We start from the raw sequence: 20,586 nt of genomic DNA on the forward strand, positions 1-20,586 counted from the left end.
TTATAGTGAATTTGTTAGTATTTTATAAAGATCACAATAGCTGCATTTTAGTCAAGTAAACAGATGCCACATAAATGTATTTTTTAAGAGCTTTACTAAGATTTAATTCACATACCATACAATTTACCTATTTAAAGTGTACACTTCAGTGGCTTTTAGTGTATTCACAGAGTTGTGCATCCATCACCACAATCAATTTTAGAACATTTTCATTATTCCAAAAAGAAACCCCACACCCCTTAGATATCACCCCCTACCCCTTCAATCCCTCCATCCTAGCTAACCACTAATCTACTTTCTGTGTCTATGGATTTGCCTATTCTGGACATTTCATATAAGTGGAATATTACAGTATTTGGCCCTCTGTGACTATCTTTTTTCACTTCATAATGTTTTCAAGCTTCATCCATGTTATAGCATATATCAATTCTTCATTTCTTTGTATTGCCAAGTAATATCTCGTTATATAGGTACGCTGCATTTTGTTTATCTGTTCATCAGTTGATGGACATTTAGGTTGTTTCCACTTCGTTGGTGTACAATTTTTTTTTAAATTATGGAGTGCTTCATGAATTCGTATGTCTTCCTTGTGCAGAGGCCATGCTAATCTTCTCTGTATCATTGCAGTTTTTTTAGTGTATGTGCTGCCAAAGCGAGCACAGTGTACAAATTTTTGTGTGAACATGTTTTCGTTTCTCTTGGGGATATATCTAGGAATGAAATTGCTAGAGCATATAGTAATTCTGTGTTTAACTGTCACATTGTTTTCCAAAGTAGCTGCACAATTTTATATTCCTACCAGCAGTATATGAAGGTTCCAGAACCATATCCTCACCAACACTGCTTTATCTGTCTTTTTGATTATAGCCATCCTAGTGGGTGTGAAGTGGGCATCTCATTATGATTTTGATTTGCTTTTCTCTGATGGCTAATGATACTGAACATCTATCTCTTCATGTGTTTATTGTCTATTTGTATATGTTCTTTGGAGAAGTGTCTATTCAGATCCTTTGTCCATTTTTTTTTTTTTTTTGTGAGGAAGATCAGCCCTGAGCTAATATCCAATGCCAATCCTCCTCTTTTTGCTGAGGAAGATTGGCCCTGGGCTGACATCTGTGCCCATCTTCCTCTACTTTATATGGAATGCCACCACAGCATGGCTTGACAAGCAGTGCGTTGGTGCACGCCGAGGATCCGGGCCTGCGAACCCTGGGCTGCTGAAGTGGAGCATGCACGCTTAACCACTGCGCCACCAGGCTGGCCCCTCCTTTGTCCATTTTTTAATTGAGTGGTCTTTTCATTATTGAATTATAAGAGTTCTTTATAAATTCTTGATATAAGTCCCTTACCAGATGTATGATTTGCAAAATTTCTTTCCCATTTTATGAGCTGTCTTTTCACTTTCTTGATGGTTCCTTTGAAGGGCAAAAACTTTCATTTTGGTGATGTTCAGTTTATCTATTTCTTCTTTTATTGCTTTTATAAATGTGTGTTGAGACTGACATCCATGGGAAGCCCCATGTACCATAAACAAAAATATTTCATTCTTTATTTTAAATTATTGCATTATTGGTAAAATGATACACCTATTTTATTTGCAGTCAAGAGAGGAGAGCAGAAAGCAGGCCCTTGCAGCTAAAAGAGAGAAAAGAAAAGAAAAGAGGAAAAAGAAAAAAGAGGAGCAGAAAAGGAAGCAGGAAGAAGATGAGGAAAACAAACCTAAGGAGAATTCAGAACTACCAGAGGATGAAGATGAAGAGGAGAATGATGAAGATGGTGAGAAATGACCCATCCAAATTAGTGATAAAATTCTCCTGTTTATCAACTTCATTTTGAGTGCTTTTTGCTCTAATTAATTCTAGTTAAATATTCAATTACTATTGTAATCTGAAATTGACAATTGACTTTCACAGTAAATATTTCTAAATATTTTATATTGTAAAGTGATATAGAGAACCACAAGGGGGAAGGCAAGCACGTAATTTGAAGAAGTTCAGTTGTAATTTAAGTTACCCTGTAAAACGTCATGTATGTCCTAAAAGTGATACAGTAAGAGGTTTGCCAGCTTCTCTTCAGGTTCTTCCCTACCCTTTCCTCCCCCAGTTGGAAACTGGGGAGAGGTCCAGTTCCTCAGTAAATTTTTAGCCTAAGATTCAGGCTCAAAGCTATACGTGGCTGGGGTTCAATATTCTCAAAGAGTTGTTTATTGTACAGTCTGGCATTGCTTGTACTAGGCAAATAATTTTGCTCTATTTGAATTTTAATTCTAAAATACTATGTGAAAAATTTCCTAAATTCAAACTGTATTATGATTTTTGTTAGTTCATGAGACTAGCATTTCAGATCTTAAGAATGTTAATAGTGTGAATGTTTTATACCAAGTTAGACATCAAAATATGATATAGTATATTTGTTCTAATAACAGTAAAGATTTCTTTATTTACTAGTGAATACTAGTGAATATGAAAGGAAAATATGACCTAAGGGTCTGAATTATTATGAATTTTTGGGTATATTCTGTCACAATTTGTTTTGAGATCTGTACCTCTCAGTGTGATTTTTATCCTTTTTGATAATTTCAGTGGAGCAAGAAGTTCCCATAGAACCTCCTAGTGCAACCACCACCACCACAATTGGAATCTCTGCAACATCTGCAACATTCACAAATGTGTTTGGGAAAAAAAGGGCCAACGTGGTGACAACCCCCAGCACCAATCGGAAAAATAAGAAGAACAAAACAAAAGAGACCCCTCCCACTGCACATTTAATATTGCCAGAACAACATATATCCTTAGCACAGCAAAAGGCAGACAAAAATAAAATAAATGGAGAACCCAGAGGTGGTGGTACAGGTGGAAATAGTGATTCAGATAACTTGGACAGCACAGATTGCAACAGTGAGAGTAGTAGTGGTGGTAAAAGCCAAGAGTTAAATTTCACTATGGATGTGAATTCCTCTAGTGATAGGAGATACCCCTCACTGCTACTCCATTCCCAAGAAGAAAAGACGAGTACTGCCACTTCTAAACCTCAAACACGGTAAAGTTTTCTGATTTGTTAACTCTACATCCACCTTTCCTTTTTCATGCTTGGCACAAGAATTTGAAGTACATTCTTCAAGCATAAGTTGTGTTAAACAATTTAGGTCTACCACATTATCTGTCTTCAATATTCAGAACTGAAATTCACCGATCTTCTCCTAATCATGTGCTAGTTATGAAATGGGATTATTAGAAATTTTTATGATTCAATTTTGAAATTGAAAATATTAGCATATCTTGATTTTATTTTAACTATGTCATTTTTGTTGATTATAGTCCAACTTTTGGCTTCCAAATACATTTTAATACTAAAATAGATGATGGACTCTGCTCTATTTCTATTTTTCTGAATTCTTGATAATTTGATGTGCCAAATTTTAATTCAAATATTTCAGCATAACTTTGTCTATAAAGAAATACAGTCTTGAATTTCTATCTTAAAATTTATCTTTTATTGGACTTTATTTCCCTCTTCTCAGACTTGAAGGTGAAGTGAATCCTAATTCATTATCAACAAGCTACAAGTCAGTGTCATTGCCATTAAGCTCGCCAAACATAAAGCTAAATCTGACTAGCCCTAAAAGGGGGCAAAAAAGAGAAGATGGATGGAAAGAAGTTGTACGAAGGTAAGTAGATTTAGTCTCATCTTTTTAACTTTATAGACCATATACGTTCTCCTCTTGTGAGATGGTTACCCAACTAATTAATGAATGATTTGAATGTGGTTTTTATTTTAAACGCAGTCCCATGCTAAATCCAGAGAAGTCTAAAGCAAAATTAGAAGCAATATGTAAATTTTGCTTGCATATTTTATATGATACAACAAATGTTGGCTTTAAAATGACAAAAAATATTTTATTAAAACATAAGATTTCCAGAAGTTTATAGACAAACCATACAAGATAATCACAAGGGAAGATTCTACACTTGACAGCAAAGTCACAATGTTATTAGTGAAAGCTATGATCTTTATTTAATGGTCCCATTTTGATTCAGACAATCAAGCTTGTACATATATAGCACAGCATTTAAATAAAGTTAGACTTGGCTAGAGAGCGTATTCTGAAGAAGTGGTTAGCTGCTTTTAACCAGTGCAATTGGATTACCATAAAAAGGGGGAAATGTGTCTGTAAAACTAAAACTACCTTCCCCGTCAAAAAAAAATAAAGAACACCTACATCCCTGCAACTACCATCATTCACACTGCTTTATACTTAGACCATGATAGGGGAAGTGAATAAAAGCAGTGGGGGGCTGCTGCTTTTAAATGTCTCACACAATCCAGATGATACTTCTAGGCTCTTGCTCATGCTTTACAACAGGGAATTAGGACAAGATATAGATTTGCTAATGTGCATTTAATCAGCAAAGAGCTGAGATGTCTAAGGTTTTTTTTTTTAATGTTTCTAAGACTTTGTGTCCATTAAATGCAAACAAAAAAGGAAGAAGTCTTGGCAGAACAGGAGAAGTGATACATACTTGATGATCAGATCGATTTAAGATTATTCATGGTAGCCTAGCCCATGCTCTAGCTTTCAGAATATCTAAATATATTCTTCCCAACTTGTCCACATTAAGATGATAAATTTTGATCATGAAATGTACTTTCGGGGCTGCCATTGGGTATGCTTTTGCCATTGGGTATGCTTCTGGAAGGAATAGTTCAGGTTTCTTTTTTTTTGTTTTTTAATATTTTATTTTATTTTTTTTGTGAGGAAGATCAGCCCTGAGCTAACATCCGTGCTAATCCTCCTCTTTTTGCTGAGGAAGACCCGCTCTGAGCTAACATCTATTGCCAATCCTCCTCCTTTTTTTTTCCCCAAAGCCCCAGTAGATAGTTGTATGTCATAGTTGCACATCCTTCTAGTTGCTGTATGTGGGACGCGGCCTCAGTGTGGCCGCAGAGGCGGTGCGTCGGTGCGCGCCCGGGATCGGAACCCGGGCGGCCAGTAGCAGAGCGTGCGCACTTAACCGCTAAGCCACGGGGCCGGCCCGGAATAGTTCAGGTTTGAAGGTCTCCCTCAAAGGTGGAATCCTGAGGTCCAGCAATGACCACATGAAAATAATGGGTGTTGCTCTCATCTGGTTCTGCCAGCAAACACTGGGTTTCCTTGATATTCCTACGGGGCAACTGGGCCATCTTGTCAGATCCCAAGATTAGCCTCTCGTCTTCTCTCTGGCTCTGCTTGCCTCAGACACAAGAGGAAGTCCCAGGCTCCACTAGTGAGTTCCTTTTTATGTAGTTCAAATCTGCGGCTTTATTTTCTATTGCTAAGTATAAACTATTGATATTGATAAGCTAGCCTCTTTTATTCAGTATGGAGTTTAATAATACAGTATGCATTATTTTAATTTAGAAAGAGTCAATACATATGGTCATTGCTGTTGAGTTGACGTGTGATATTTTGGGCAGATTGAATGCTTAGATTATGAGTGATTTTTTTTTTTTTTTTAATTTTACTTATTTTTTCCCCCAAAGCCCCAGTAGATAGTCGTATGTCATAGTTGCACATCCTTCTAGTTACTGTATGTGGGACGCGGCCTCAGCATGGCCGGAGAAGCAGTGCGTCGGTGCACGCCCGGGATCCGAACCCGGGCCGCCAGCAGCGGAGTGCGTGCACTTAACCGCTAAGCCATGGGGCTGGCCCAGATTATGAGTGATTTAAATATAGTTTTTGTTTTAAATGGCAATGTAATTTTTCCCTTTACTAAATTAAATTCAATATGATAAGATAGGTCAGTTCTAAAATAAAGAGGGAATTACTAGAAGCTTTTAAGGTTTGAGAAATATTATTCTAAAATGTCCATGACTATACTTACTAAGACGTATTTTTTAATAAACACATTTACTATACAGAGACATTTGATTTCATAAGCTCATTTGTAGGCTTCATTTTATAGGTCAAAGAAATTGTCTGTTCCAGCCTCAGTGGTTTCCAGGATAATGGGAAGAGGAGGATGCAACATCACTGCAATACAAGATGTTACTGGTGCCCATATTGATGTGGATAAACAAAAAGATAAGAACGGGGAGAGAATGATCACGATAAGGTAATTGTGAAAAATGTATATTGCTAGTTCTGTGTGGAAATTAAATTTTATTGGAAGCATATTTTTGTTAGGTATGGTACAATCAAGAATTTTATTTCATGGTAAAGGTTACCTGGTTGTTTAAGATTTTGATCTTGTTTTTGTTTTTTGTTTGTTTTCTCATCAGGGGTGGTACAGAATCAACAAGATATGCAGTTCAACTTATCAATGCACTTATTCAAGATCCTGCTAAGGAACTGGAAGACTTGATTCCTAAAAATCATATCAGAACACCTGCCAGCACCAAATCCATCCATGCAAACTTCTCAGCTGGAGTAGGCACCACAGCAGCTTCCAGTAAAAATGCATTTCCCTTGGGTGCTCCAACTCTTGTAACTTCACAGGCGACAACATTATCTACGTTCCAGCCCACTAATAAACTTAATAAGAACGTTCCAACAAATGTACGTTCTTCTTTCCCAGTTTCTCTACCCTTAGCTTATCCCCACCCTCATTTTGCACTGCTGGCTGCTCAAACCATGCAACAGATTCGGCATCCTCGCTTACCCATGGCCCAGTTTGGAGGAACCTTTTCACCCTCTCCTAACACTTGGGGACCATTCCCAGTGAGACCTGTGAATCCCGGCAACACAAATAGCTCTCCAAAGCATAATAATACAGGCCGTCTACCTAACCAGAATGGGACTGTTTTACCCTCAGAGTCTGCTGGACTAGCTACTGCCAGTTGTCCTATCACTGTCTCTTCTGTAGTTGCTGCCAGTCAGCAACTGTGTGTGACTAATACCCGGACTCCTTCATCAGTCAGGAAGCAGTTGTTTGCCTGTGTGCCTAAGACGAGTCCTCCAGCAACAGTGATTTCTTCTGTGACAAGCACTTGTAGTTCCTTGCCTTCTGTCTCCTCTGCACCTATCACTAGTGGGCAAGTTCCCACTACATTTCTGCCCGCAAGTACTCCTCAAGCACAGCTTTCTTCACAAAAGATGGAGTCTTTCTCTGCCATGCCACCCCCCAGAGAGAAAGTTTCCACACAGGACCAGCCCATGGCAAACCTGTGTACCCCATCTTCAGCTGCAAATAGCTGCAGTAGCTCTACCAGCAACACCCCAGGAGCTCCAGAAACTCTCCCATCCAGTAGTCCCACTCCTCCCTCCAATAACACACAGGAGGAGGCACAGCCATCCAGTGTGTCTGATTTAAGTCCTATGTCAATGCCTTTTGCATCTAATTCAGAACCTGCTCCATTGACTTTGGCGTCACCCAGATTGGTTGCTGCTGATAATCAGGAAACCAATAATTTACCTCAATTAGCTGTACCAGCACCTCGAGTTTCTCATCGAATGCAGTCCAGAGGTTCTTTTTACTCAGTGGTACCAAATGCAACTGTACATCAGGATCCCCAGTCTATTTTTGTTACAAATCCAGTTCCTTTAACACCACCTCAAGGCCCACCAGCTGCAGTGCAGCTTTCTTCAGCCATGAACATTATGAATGGTTCTCAGATGCACATTAACCCAGCAAATAAATCTTTGCCACCTACATTTGGCCCAGCCACACTTTTCAATCACTTCAGTAGTCTTTTTGATAGTAGTCAGGTGCCAGCTAACCAGGGTTGGGGAGATGGTCCGCTGTCCTCACGAGTTGCTGCAGATGCCTCTTTCACTGTTCAGTCAGCGTTCCTGGGTAACTCTGTACTTGGACACTTGGAAAACGTGCACCCTGACAACTCCAAGGCACCTGGCTTCAGACCACCTTCCCAGCGAGTTTCTACTAGTCCAGTTGGTAAGTTCTTATACCTATTGCTGCATCTCAATTTGGGGCTCTAACAGCATAATCTAATCTTCCAAGATAATAATAAAGTATTTATTTTGTACATAGTATTGCATGATCTTAAAGAAATGAGAGTGTGTCATAAATAGTAAAGACCTTTTAATGATTGCTAATTGAGTGGACAAAAAAATAGCTGTGGGTAAATCACTCGCATGTAATTAGCTGCTTTATATTCTCTGTGTGATCTCTGTCCCTCATAGCAAGGAGGTAATACCTTGTGTCAGTCCATTTTCTTAGACTTAGCATAAGACGATATTAGTAAAAAAGAACTCATAGGATGCTTCAAGGATTCCACATTTAGAGACATTTTTTTAAATCATAGTAATTTTTTGCATTTCTCAGACTTAAAAAGTTTAAGTTACAAAGGTGTTTAAGTACCAGTCCATAATCTACATTCTTTGTTCTCCGTCTTGGGTGCTCAGACTGAATATTAAATGATATTGTTTAATAGTACTCTATATTATTTACATTAGATGGAGCTGTTTGAAGAGATCTGGTCATTTGTGGGCTCTTTTTTTAAAAAGACCAACTTAGATTCAGCTATTTGTTCCTCAAAATTAGAAATTAGCTGCTGAGGCATTATAAGAAATATATAAAAAGATATGAGGCCAGTGTTAACTTGGAGATATCTGGAAAACCAGAATCTGTTTTCCAGAGTGTAAGCCAAATTTTAGTCCAATCTGCACTATTCTGAAAAACAAATTAGAAATTGTGGCTGATCTAGAATGGAGGTAAGAAGAACTGTTGCCACTTAGCATTTTTCTTGCAGTTGGAAAACTGTCCCAGAGCCCATCCTTCCTTTTTGCTAATTATAAACTGATCTATGTTGTTTAAAATTTGTGAGTTTATGGATATGGTATAGCCTTAGCTTTCACTTCAGATGTGTTTCCATTTACTTTTGTTTTCAGGAAAACATAGCTGTTATATCATCTTTCAAATAGAAATACAAGCTTACATAAAACCATCTATGGTCCAGAATATTCTCTAGGATTCTTTTTTTTTCTTTTCTATAAATAGGATTCTATTTTAACTTTTCATTTTGCAGAAACTAATAGAGGTTTTCAAAGGCCCCAGGGTGAAAGAAGAGCTCATTGCCAGTGGTTAGGCTGTGGTAGAAAGCATTAATCCTTGACTTGACTGGCACTAGCCAATATGTGAATTTAGAGTGCCTTCACCAGAATTAGACTTCAGATCTCTCATATTCCAGTGTGTGAGCTCTTTGCACTCCACATACTGCATCCCAGAAGATGTGCAGATTATGAATCTCTGGAAAAAAGAAAAAAGTCAAGGAAATCATCCATCTAGTTTGGTAGAAAACAAGATTTTGGGACCTTAATTATTCAGCTCCATCACATCAAAATGATTTACTGCTAATAAAAAATAATAATAATGAAAAAAGTAAGCATTAATCCTTGACCTTCCTTCTGGGGTTCAGGATTAAGTTTGGCCTCATTTCTTAACTGCCTATATGGCTTCTTTTGTTGATGCTCTTCTTTCATGGATATAGTTTACTCTCCTGGTCTACAGGTAAGTAATAGTAATACTTAAGAAGATGGGAAAGGATGTGGAGAAATTGGAACCCTCAAACGCTGCTGCTGGTAGAAATTTAAAATGGTACAGCCACTTTGGAAAAACAGTTGGACAGTTCCTCAAAAAATTAAACAGTGGGGCCAGCACCGTGGCATGGTGGTTAAGTTCACATGTTCCGCTTTGGCAGCCCCGGGGTTCGCTGGTTCGGATCCTGGGCGCAGACCTACTCACCACTCATCAAGCCTCCCACATAGAAGAACTAGAAGAACCTACAACTAGGATATACAACTGTGTACTGGGGCTTTGGGGAGAAAAAAGAAAAAGAGGAAGATTGGCAACAGATGTTAGCTCAGGGCCAATCTTCCTCAAAAAAAAAAAAAAAGTAGGCAAACCTCATCCTGCTCTGTAAAAAAAAATTAAACAGTTACCAAATGATCAAGTAATTCTACTCCTAGATATACCCAAGAGAAAACATATGTCTACACAAAAACTGGTACACAAATGTTCATACCAGCGTTATTCATAATAGCCAAAAAGTGGAGACAACCCAATGTCCATCAACTGATGAATGGAAAAACAAAGTGTAGTGTATCTATATGATGAGATATTCTCATTATATGTAATACCTGTAATAATTATATATTAATATATGTAATAATTATATATTAATATATAATGTTATTTGCATTCTATATAATGAGATATAATAGAAAGAAATGAAGTACTGATTTATCCTACGACATGGATGAACTTTGAAAACATTTTGCTAAGTGAAAGAAGCCGGTCACAGAGACCACATACTGCATGATTCCATTTATATGAAATTTCCAGAAAAGGCAAATCTGTAGAGACAGAAAGTGTATTAGTGGTTGCTTAGAGGTGGGATATGTGGTAAAGGAGGATGGAGAGTGACAAGTAATGTGTACAGAGTTTCTTTCAGGGTAGACAGAAATGTTCTAAAATTGATTGTGGTGATGAGTGCACAACCCTGTGAATATACTAAAATCCTTTGAATTGTATACTTTAAATAGATGAATAAGACCTGTTTGAGAGAAGTTTTGACAGTTTTTTATGTTGATATTAACTACTTTTTCCTGAAATGAGCACCAGACCCCTGACCCCCTTCCCTAATACATTCTGCAGAGAAAGCAATAGAATTTGAGAAGACTACTACATTCAGACTTATACAAACTAGATAGAAACTTTGATATAGTTTGTAACTGTTGATATTTTTTTTTGTCAGATGGAATACTGAAACTATCTTTTGTTTAATAGTATGCTTTTCCTCCTTGTTAGGAAGGAAACATTGTAGGTTTTGTTATTCATCTTCCATAGGAAATGACTGTAGTTATGTAGATAGACAGCTGTACTTTGAGATTTTTCCACAAAAGGGGAAAGCAAAAGTTATTAATTGGTGCCACTTTCTCACAACATGCTCTCATTTCATGTCCCCTCCAGTGAAAACTTTGAGATTTATCCAGAACATACTCCAAGTGACTGCCATTCTTAAAGGTTGGGCTCACTTTTCTATATCTAGTGCTCTTTGGTGATATTCTTCTAGACTGCCAGAAAAAAATTGATTTGGGCCATACAGTATCACATAAATGGATTCTTTTTGCTGTGATCTACAAAATAAACTGCATGCTTTCTCCTTTTTTAAAAAGGAATTAAGTAAACCTTGGACTTTCAGTTTTAAAGTTTTGGCTAATTAGATGTCTTGGACCTGTTTTATTTCAGGGTTACCATCCATTGACCCATCAGGCAACTCCCCATCTTCCTCTTCTGCTCCTCTGACAAGTTTTTCCGGCATACCAGGAACGCGGGTTTTCCTGCAAGGGCCAGCTCCTGTTGGGACTCCTAGTTTCAACAGACAACATTTTTCTCCCCATCCTTGGACAAGCGCCTCAAACTCATGTAGGAATCCTGGAGGAACTCTTCCCAAAGAGTCTTGAATAAGTTATTAAACCATTTGTTTCAGGGAACACTTATTATAACTTTAGTAATCTAAATGGTATGCAGATACCCAAGGTTTGTATTGTAGTAATGTCAAAAATTGTCAGTCATCTGTAGGATAGAAAACTTGAGAAGGGTCAAGCTGTTCTTCCAAGCCAGAAATGTTTCCTGGGACTTGGATCAAGAAAAGAGGTACTATAGGTAGTTTCATAAAAGAACCCTTTTGGGGGCAGTATTGTGAAAAAATGTCTTAAGTCTGAAAAGAAGTTGAATTTATGTGTAAGCTCAGTTTGGTATGATTCTTCATTTATTTTTACGTTTTAGGAAACTATATTATTGCCATTTATACGTAAAAGTATTCCTTTGTTCTGACTTATTTATTTCAATATTTAGAACAGATGAAGTTCTAACAGGACTTGAACAGGATATGATTTTTTTAATGAGCATCATGAGGTAGTCAGTGAGTATTGGCCCTTTTGACAAGGAAAACTACTCATATTACCTCAGTAGAGTCCCATTAAGAAATAAAGCCGTGAATTGAGTCCTACGATGCTTTGCTAACATTTGATCTTTCTTACTTATGGAAAAAAGGGGCTATAGAAAGAGAAAAAAGAGGGCCCGGCCTTACCTCAGTAGAGTCCCATTAAGAAATAAAGCCGTGAATTGAATCCTACGATGCTTTGCTAACATTTGATCTTTCTTACTTATGGAAAAAAGGGGCTATAGAAAGAGAAAAAAGAGGGCCCGGCCTCGTGGCATAGCGGTTAATTGTAGCAGTTAAGTGCGTGGGCTCCGCTGCTGGTGGCTCAGGTTCAGATCCGGGCATGCACCAAGGCACCGCTTGTCAAGGCATGCTGTGGCGGTGTCCCATATAAAGTGGAGGAAGATGGTCACGGATGTTAGGTCAGGGCCAGTCTTCCTCAGCAAAAGGAGGAGGATTATCATGGAAGTTGAAAAAAGAAAACAGCTAATAAGTATAGAGTATACCAGCTGTTTTCCAGACAATATGCTAGGTACTGTGCAAACATTGCCACATTTAAGTTAATTTAAAATGTGACAATGTATGTTTTGAGAAGATTATTTAGAACTAGAGTAAGAATAAACCCGACCTTCCTTTGTAGCCTTGGTCAGTTCAATCTGGAAATTTTTTTTGACTACTTATTTTTACTTACCATAGGCAGAAGTAATGTAGGATAATGTATACATATTTTCATTTGAATGATCTTATAAAATGAAATTTTTCTTTATAGAACCTATGTTGTGGAATAGATCTTTCCAACAAGGTTTCTCATATCTTATACTTAGTTTTTATATGTAATAAAACAATAGAGAAATATTTTGCCACCAGGTGACTCTCCTATTCCATCTGTTTCTTCGGGATCATCTTCACCTCTTTCAGCCACTTCTGCCCCACCAATATTGGGCCAACCAAAAGGAGGCAGTACCAGTCAGGATCGAAAGATACCTCCCCCTATTGGAACAGAGAGACTAGCCCGGATGCGGCAAGGAGGGTCTGTCGCACAAGCTCCTGTGGGAACTAGTTTTGTCGCTCCTGTTGGACACAGTGGAATCTGGTCATTTGGTGTCAATGCTATGTCAGGTACAGTTACCTTGCCCTCTGTTTGGAGGGATATCTCAAGTAAGTTGTGGGATTTTGCCATTAAAACTTAATTCCTTAAAAACAACACAAAACGAAAAAGCTTAGTTCGTACACGTAACAATCAGTAGGGGTGTGTATACCTTTGAAGAATTCAATCTAGTCTCGGTGTCTGGAATGTTAGTTTGGGTTAATAATATATGTAATATGTATAATAATATATAGAAAATGATAAATATAGAGTTGATAAGAAGTAAAAGATTCAAAGCATACTTCCTTTCCCTCTTAAGCTTTTCAATGTAGAATGGGATAGTTGATTTCTTTCAGGGAGCACTTAATCTTTTGAAGGACAAGGTAGAGTGTTTGGGGTATTCAGAGAACTTCACCCAGTTTTCCAGGAACTTGTTTTTTTTTTGGTTTGCAAAGATTGTCATGAACATGCCCTGAGCTCTTCAGAGGAATGATTTTGATAAAATTTAGTATGAAAAAGATCAAGTGGTAATGTTTTGTTATCTTATCCAAATAAATATCAAACCCTGTTCTCAATTCTTCTTTCCAGAAGGTTTATCGGGTTGGTCACAGTCTGTGATAGGGAACCATCCAATGCATCAACAATTATCAGATCCAAGTACATTCTCCCAGCATCAACCAATGGAGAGAGATGATTCTGGAATGGTAGCCCCCTCTAACATTTTTCATCAGCCTATGGCAAGCAGTTTTGTGGATTTTTCTAAAGTGAGTTGACAAACATCATTGTAATTTGTTTAACACTTTGCCAGCCAGTGTAATCACATGTTAAGGAATAGTTTGTATTAAAATAATTTTCCCTTTTGGTGTAACCAGTTTGTTTCCATGACTCTGCCAGATTTTTTGCCTAATTTCAAGAGTGGGCTATGCTGTCTACAGTAGTTTGTCCTCAAACTATCCTGAAGATGCCTCCATCCTCCCAAAAAACCTGAGAGATTTGGATTTTGCTGCTTTGCATTTTGCTGCCACAGCTTTGAGGGAGGCCTCTGCCCCTCTAAAAAGCTGGCTGTGAGCTCCCCAATGCCCTCTTGTCTGCTCTGAGAGCTTCCTGGCTGCCGTAAAGCCAGCTTACGGCTGCAAGCAATCAAGTAAAGTTCCCCTTTTCTTAGCACAAGCTTATTAGTGAAACTAAAATAAGGGAAAGTTGAGGATATTATGTGTTCATCAAATAAGGGGAATTTCCTGATGATTTAATATTGGATTTAGTTGTTGTTTTCTCTTCTCGTTGAAGAGCGTTACTAATGATAACCACTTTTGGTTTGTCAACTTTGTACAGTGCTGTACTTATAGGATCCTCTAAGCTGGTATTATGAAATCATCATTTATAATCACTTCATGATTAAACCTTTCTTTCTGCTGTTTTAGGGTCTGCCAATTTCCATGTATGGAGGCACCATAATACCCTCTCATCCTCAGCTTGCTGATGTTCCAGGGGGCCCTCTGTTTAATGGACTTCACAACCCAGATGCTGCTTGGAACCCTATGATAAAAGTTATTCAGAATTCAACTGAATGCACTGATGCCCAACAGGTAAAATGGACTTAATGCTCTTTTATTTTTCCGATGTCATGTCTGTCTTTTAATTCTTTGGTTAGTACAAATTAAGAATATCAAAAGTCATGACATATGACCACCTTCATCTGAATTAAGTTTTTCAATATCAAGATGATGTTACTAAACATTTTATTTCATGTATGTGTATTCTTCCTAGGCAGAAACAGTGAATTGCCATTGCATTTATATATTCATTTTGTAAATGTCTAAAGATTCCTAATTAGAAATTCCAATTTTTCCTCCCCCTTTTCAGATTTGGCCTGGCACGTGGGCACCTCATATTGGAAACATGCATCTCAAATATGTCAACTAAGTTAGAAGGTCTTACTCTTTAGCCTTGTTTGAAAAACCTATGATCTTGGAAGAACCCTGGGGATTTTTTTTTTTTAATGTGCCTAACTAAGAAATTTCCTCTGAGGCTTTAGCAATGGAAATTTGATTGCCCATTGTGTAAGAACTAAGTGATTTCCTATCCACCTGATTATGTTCTCTGGTTAGTTTAGCCATTTTGAACTTAGTGCTTTTGGCTAAACGTACTGAATGCTACTTGTATGCAGAAAAGAATTAGATGATTACATGTTTCAACCTTTTAGGGTGGTAAATACATGTACAATTGTTTACATACTTAAAAGGAAAACGTTGAGTAAATTTCTTGTCATATAGTGGCTCTACTTAATGTAGCCTGTATTAATGTGAAATATTTACCAGAATATTCAATAAAAAGATGAACAGAGTTTAGAAGTGGGGTGTGATCCTTTCAGTGGTCATGCAGGTACCACCCAATCCACAATCATATTGAACCAGGTTGTTAATACTGTGTTTGTAACAGGCTTCTCACATTTTACACTTTATTTTTAAAAATTTTTTTTTGGTGAGGAAGATTGGCCCTGAGCTAACATCTGTTGCCAGTCTTCCTCTATTTTTTGCATATGAGACGCCGCCACAGCATGGCTTCATGAGTGGTATGTAGGTCTGCGCCTGAGATCTGAACCCACGAACCCTGGGCCACTGAAGCGGAGCGCGAGAACTTAACCACTATGCCACCGGGCCGGCCCCTCACATTTTAACTTTAGAGTCCATTCTTAGACTGCCTTGAAAGAGCACTTTTAAGACTAGTGATCTATTTATTCTGTGTTAAACATTCCCTGTTCTCTTCCATATCATCTCATAAGTGAGAAAGTAGTTTCAAGCCCCTACAATGTGTCTTAGCTGACTTTAGCAGATAGGTCACTGATAGGTTTGGCTCTTTATAGATCATGAGTATGTCCATAAGAACAACAGGATTTCAATCAGATGACACTGAACAAACTTAGGGACACCCAAATCATCAACTTCAGGTTCCTTTTGTGCTTCTCGACTCTTTTATCTAAAAATTTATTTAGTTCTAGGTGTTTTAAGTTTTATTTGGGTTGGAACATAGGAGAGGGCGGGAGTGACTCCTATAATTCTGTTGTATTATTGAATCAGTTGAGTAAGGTTTATAAATATGTGACTAATTCTGGGCTTGTTCCCATGGCCCCAAGTATGAAGAGCCAGTATGTTTAACAAGCTAAATGCAGCAACACTGGAATGGATTGCTTTGGCCAAACTATAGGCTATGCCAAAAATATGATGCAATATAGAAGCAAAAACTATCCCACTGAAAAGAACCGTCATCAACTTGTTCATGTTTTAATACAGTTGAATTTCCTGGTCTTATATATAGGCAATCTAAAAAGAAAATGGTTGCGGCTGAGAAGCCAAAACATATATCAAGGCAAAGAAGGATGCACAAAAAAATAGTAACTGGGGGCAGAATCATACAAGCAGCACTTTTCTACTCTCAATACCAACAGGAGTTATTAATCTTCTGTGCCTGGCTCCTAGAGCCACCAATAGATGAGACACACCATGTTTGTTCTGTGTTAGACATACCTGGTTCTTTTGTCTTTCATATCATCTTACATACATCTTACATGAGAGACCTTCTTTAAGCTCATTTCTTATTTTTTATTTTGAATGGATTTGGAAAGTATGATTGGTGTTGAAGCTACTGCTTTTGTAGTGCTTGATAACTACATCAAGTATTCTCAAGAGACCCCCCCTTACCTTGACGGGGACAGAAGCCCCCTTGGATCACCTACATATCTTGCTGCTTCCACTTACCACTAATAAAAAAAAAATCACCTAATATTAGGGAAATGAATGAAACTACTCTTGATGAAACACAGACTAGTGAGAAACAATATTAATTAATCAGTGGGACAAAAAGGTGAGTTTCGTTCTATCTATCTTAACTATCTACAATACATTTGAATTATCTGGAAGAGCCAGTCTTAACCCTGTCTTCCACATCTTGAGGACAACAGAATGAGAAATTTTATCTCAGGTGAGGAACTAGAACCCATGAGAAGAGGAGGAATTATGAGAAACTCCTAGGAGGACTAGGAAGAAACAGGAGCTGGGCAGTTAGTAGTAGTTATTTAGGATACTCTCCTCCCTGCCCTCTTACCAGCACTGCCTTTTCTTTCTGACTATCTGGATCCCAGTAGCCTACTCCCACTCCATTTTGCCTGCTGTAATCTCTTCTTCCTCTGTCTTGCCTCTTCCTGGCATTACTTAACTGCTATTTTACCAACCTGAACCTTGGATTAAACCTAGCTCAGGTAAGAACTTAATTACTTTCAAAATATACAAGGGATTTGGGGGGGCGGCAGCATGGGTACAGTGGAACAAGAATCAGAAGTCTAAATTCTATTTTCGTTTCTGCCACTTGAAGCTATGTGACCTTCGGCAAGTCATTTCTCATTTCTGGGCTTCACTTTCCTCATCTGAAAATGAAATAGAATGTAAATGAACTCAAGAAAGTCTGTAGTTCTAACACAGATTTTCTTCTTTTTCTCGTGAATCAGAATATACAGTATGGGAATACTGGAAGCCAATAGAATGTTTACATTGCTGAGGTTTAAGAGCCCCTACCATTGGTTCTCACATGAAATAAAAGCTGCTGTTGTGGGAGCCAGTATTGATTTTGAGATTTTAGTGGACGCAGAAGAAAACCTTGCACATACATAGTGAGCCCTCAAGTCACTAAGAAACATCCTGCTTAGGCATAGATCAAACCCCATGAGAATAACAGCTCTTCCAAGGAATAAAACTATATCATGAAGGTTGCTGGACCCAGTTATTTTAAGTAGTGTCCAATGTAATAAAATTTGACCACCAATAAAATTATTGATGTTTTAAGACCCTTTAAACCTATTGTGGCTACAGTGTGCTGACTTGCCCTTTTATAGGCCAGTCTGCTTCCTTCAGTCTCTGCTCTCAAAGGGGAAATCTCATCACCTCAGCTAACCAGACCAAAGAAGAGAGTTGGACAGTCAATGGTGGCCTCTCCTAACCAGAGGTAAGAAATTTCAGGACTTGGAACTACAGTTTCCATCTGTTCTTGTTGATTCTGGCCAAATCCTCCTCCCAACCTCAAAATTAGTGCATGAGGAGACCATCCTCAGTTTGAGGTAGCTTGTAGAAGGGGAAAGGCTGGTCATATTATAGTTTCTAGCCAAACAAATAGGAGTATTTGGTATATGTGGTTCTATCCCACTGTTTAAGACCTTTGGACCACATGGTAAGCCCAGGAAGAGGCAAACAAGCCTATAGGAAAACAGCTTCTGAACATCTTGTTCTCTAATTAGCCCTAGATCTCTTCTCCCAAGAAGTGTGGCTGGTTGTGATGTCTTCCCAGTGGACCCTGTCCTGGGGTGAGGGATTCTGATAACACTGCATTTGTCTATTCATCCTCAAAGATTTGTCACCATTTGCCAACAGGCAGGTTCCTTCACCTTCACTTTCTCCTGTAGGAAATGAGTGAGAGGTAATTTGAAGTATCCAAAACTTAAGTGTGTTAAGGCCATCTCTAATAAACGGCAGGAGCCTGGGCTTTAAGACCTAAATTGGAAAACGTGATCATGAATCTAATGATCAGACTGCAAACCTATTTTGTGATTACTTTTCACCTCCTGTTTTATCTTGATGGTATTGGTGTAAGTCCAAAGGAATTTGCCTAGTAGCAGAGACCTGATATTCCCTATAGGTTTAATCAGATCTCTAGGGGTAAGGCCTGGGCATAGCTGTTTTTTTTTAAAGCTCCCATATTCTAATGGGTAATCAGTATTGACCCTCTGATTTAAACTCTTGGTCTTCTATCCAGATTGCATGGATGATGAATCTGGCTTTCTCTAAAACCAACCCCCTGTTCTCTAGTTCCCCAGCCCTTATAGCACACAGTGTCTCAAGAAAAGTAAGTTTCTATCAGTAGTCTTACAGTAGTAATAACTGCTGCTATTGTTCTGTAGTAGAGATTAGTAGAAGGGAGACCTCATTTCCACACTGATCCTTCTTGAAAACCTTTGACACTTCTCTCCTAGTTCTCCTACTCAGGTCCTTCTTAGTCTTGGTGAATCCTCTTCCTCCAGTACCCCTTAAATAAATGTTGATGTGCCCAGGCCTCTCCTTACACTGTATCTTCTTCCCAGGTGATCGCATCCCACACTCCTGGATTTCATTCCACCCAAGTCTGAATCCCTAGCCCAGAGTTCTCCCTCTGAGCTTCATCCAGCTTCTTAACTGTGCTTCTCCATCTGAACTTCCCACACACATTATACATTCCCCAATATAAGATATGCCTCTCCTCTTGTTTTTCCCTATCTTAGGTGGTACTACTAGCTACCAAGACTCTCAGGTTAGAAGACTGGGAATTCTCCTAGCTTATTTCCCTCTCCCTCACCCCACCCTTAATGAAGCACCTTATCTTTCCTCCTCTGTGTGTTTGGATACCCTCCACTTCTCTCTATCCTCACAGTCTGCCCTTTTACCCACCCCATTTCACTAGGCTGGAGTCTTCACCTTCAATCTCACTGTCCTCAATCCCATCCCCTACTCCCCCTACCAGAGTACTTACCTTGCTTAAAAGCTGAGTTGTCATAGATGGCTCCCCACAATTTGCTCTCAAGCCTCCAGCACTGCTAAGACACTTCATTTAGGCATACACCACTTTGTAAGAGGCTCAAAAATCTTTTGGAACAATAAAATATACATATCCTTGCTACCTGAAGTGTGATTCTGAGGACCTGCAGACCTAAGGGTCTGCATCACCTGGGATCTTATTAAAAACCCAGAATCTCAGGTCCCACCCCAGACCTACTGTATCAGAATCCTCATTTTAACAGGATCTCCAGGTGATTCATGTGCACATTAAAGTTTGAGAAGCACCGACTTATAAAATACAATCTTTTTTTTTAACGAGTGAGGAAATCAGCTAAGGGAAAATCTGATGAAGCCAGAACTGAAGTAATATTGATAAATGCGTGAAGTCAGGTGGTCTATACTTAATTTGGAGGGGGGGTGGCTTGGTGGGAGTGTACTGATTTTGAAGAAGCCAAACAGGACAGCTGGATCAAGTGGAGATTTTTAATGTATATAGGTACTATACTTAGTACTTACTTTCTCATCATCTCTCTCCTGTCTTCTTTCATATCACTGTGCCTACATCAAAAAATCTTCTGAGGCCACAGTCTCTCTCACCTTCCTTCCAGAGGGCTAAAGACCAAGTCCTCCTCACCAGCTCCTGCCCTTCCTTAGTTGCCTGAAATTAGCTCGCTGTGGCTGAGAGATCAAAGAGCAGGTCTCTCCTGTCCTCCAACCTTTATTCATCCTCCAGTCAGTCCAGGTGTCACTTCTTCCAGAAAGCCCAGCCTCCTCCCTGACCTTCCCCTTCGTGCTGTGCACCAGGCTGTCAAGGCACTTTTCACCCTGTACAGTAATTGAGTAATGGGGAACAGTACACAGCAGTGCTGAAGGGCACAGGCTCTGGAATCACATATACTTGGATCTGAATCCCAGCTCCCCCTACTACAAGATATGTAACTTTGAACTTAACCTCTCTGGGCTTTAGTTTCCTCACCTGTAAAACGTGGCTAATAACAGTGCTTTGCGGTCCAAAACTGTTCAGAGGAATGGGTGAATTAA

At 38.8% G+C, this 20,586-nt stretch overlaps 1 protein-coding gene and 1 non-coding gene across 4 annotated transcripts in view; one reads left to right on the forward strand and one right to left on the reverse strand.

The window, feature by feature from the left end:
- The window catches only part of ANKHD1 (ankyrin repeat and KH domain containing 1), a 119,425-nt gene extending 104,111 nt beyond the window's left edge, over positions 1-15,314 (forward strand). For 2 of the 3 annotated variants that reach the window (XM_058541914.1, XM_058541950.1), the window contains 10 exons: positions 1,602-1,776; positions 2,583-3,039; positions 3,521-3,667; positions 5,943-6,092; positions 6,259-7,871; positions 11,187-11,363; positions 12,751-13,002; positions 13,559-13,734; positions 14,392-14,556; positions 14,834-15,314. In XM_058541914.1, the coding sequence (XP_058397897.1) occupies positions 1,602-1,776; positions 2,583-3,039; positions 3,521-3,667; positions 5,943-6,092; positions 6,259-7,871; positions 11,187-11,363; positions 12,751-13,002; positions 13,559-13,734; positions 14,392-14,556; positions 14,834-14,893 (3,372 nt within the window). In that variant the 3' untranslated portion in view covers positions 14,894-15,314. The remainder of the gene's footprint in view (positions 1-1,601; positions 1,777-2,582; positions 3,040-3,520; positions 3,668-5,942; positions 6,093-6,258; positions 7,872-11,186; positions 11,364-12,750; positions 13,003-13,558; positions 13,735-14,391; positions 14,557-14,833) is intronic. The other variant, XM_058541923.1, reaches the window with a different exon arrangement.
- Positions 551-660, reverse strand: LOC131410469 (U6 spliceosomal RNA). Its single transcript, XR_009221257.1, has one exon. It is a non-coding gene; the product is annotated as a U6 spliceosomal RNA (small nuclear RNA).
- Positions 15,315-20,586: the final 5,272 nt, after the last annotated feature.

The sequence above is a fragment of the Diceros bicornis genome, chromosome 1, assembly GCF_020826845.1.
Source record: "Diceros bicornis minor isolate mBicDic1 chromosome 1, mDicBic1.mat.cur, whole genome shotgun sequence".
NCBI lineage: Eukaryota > Metazoa > Chordata > Mammalia > Perissodactyla > Rhinocerotidae > Diceros > Diceros bicornis.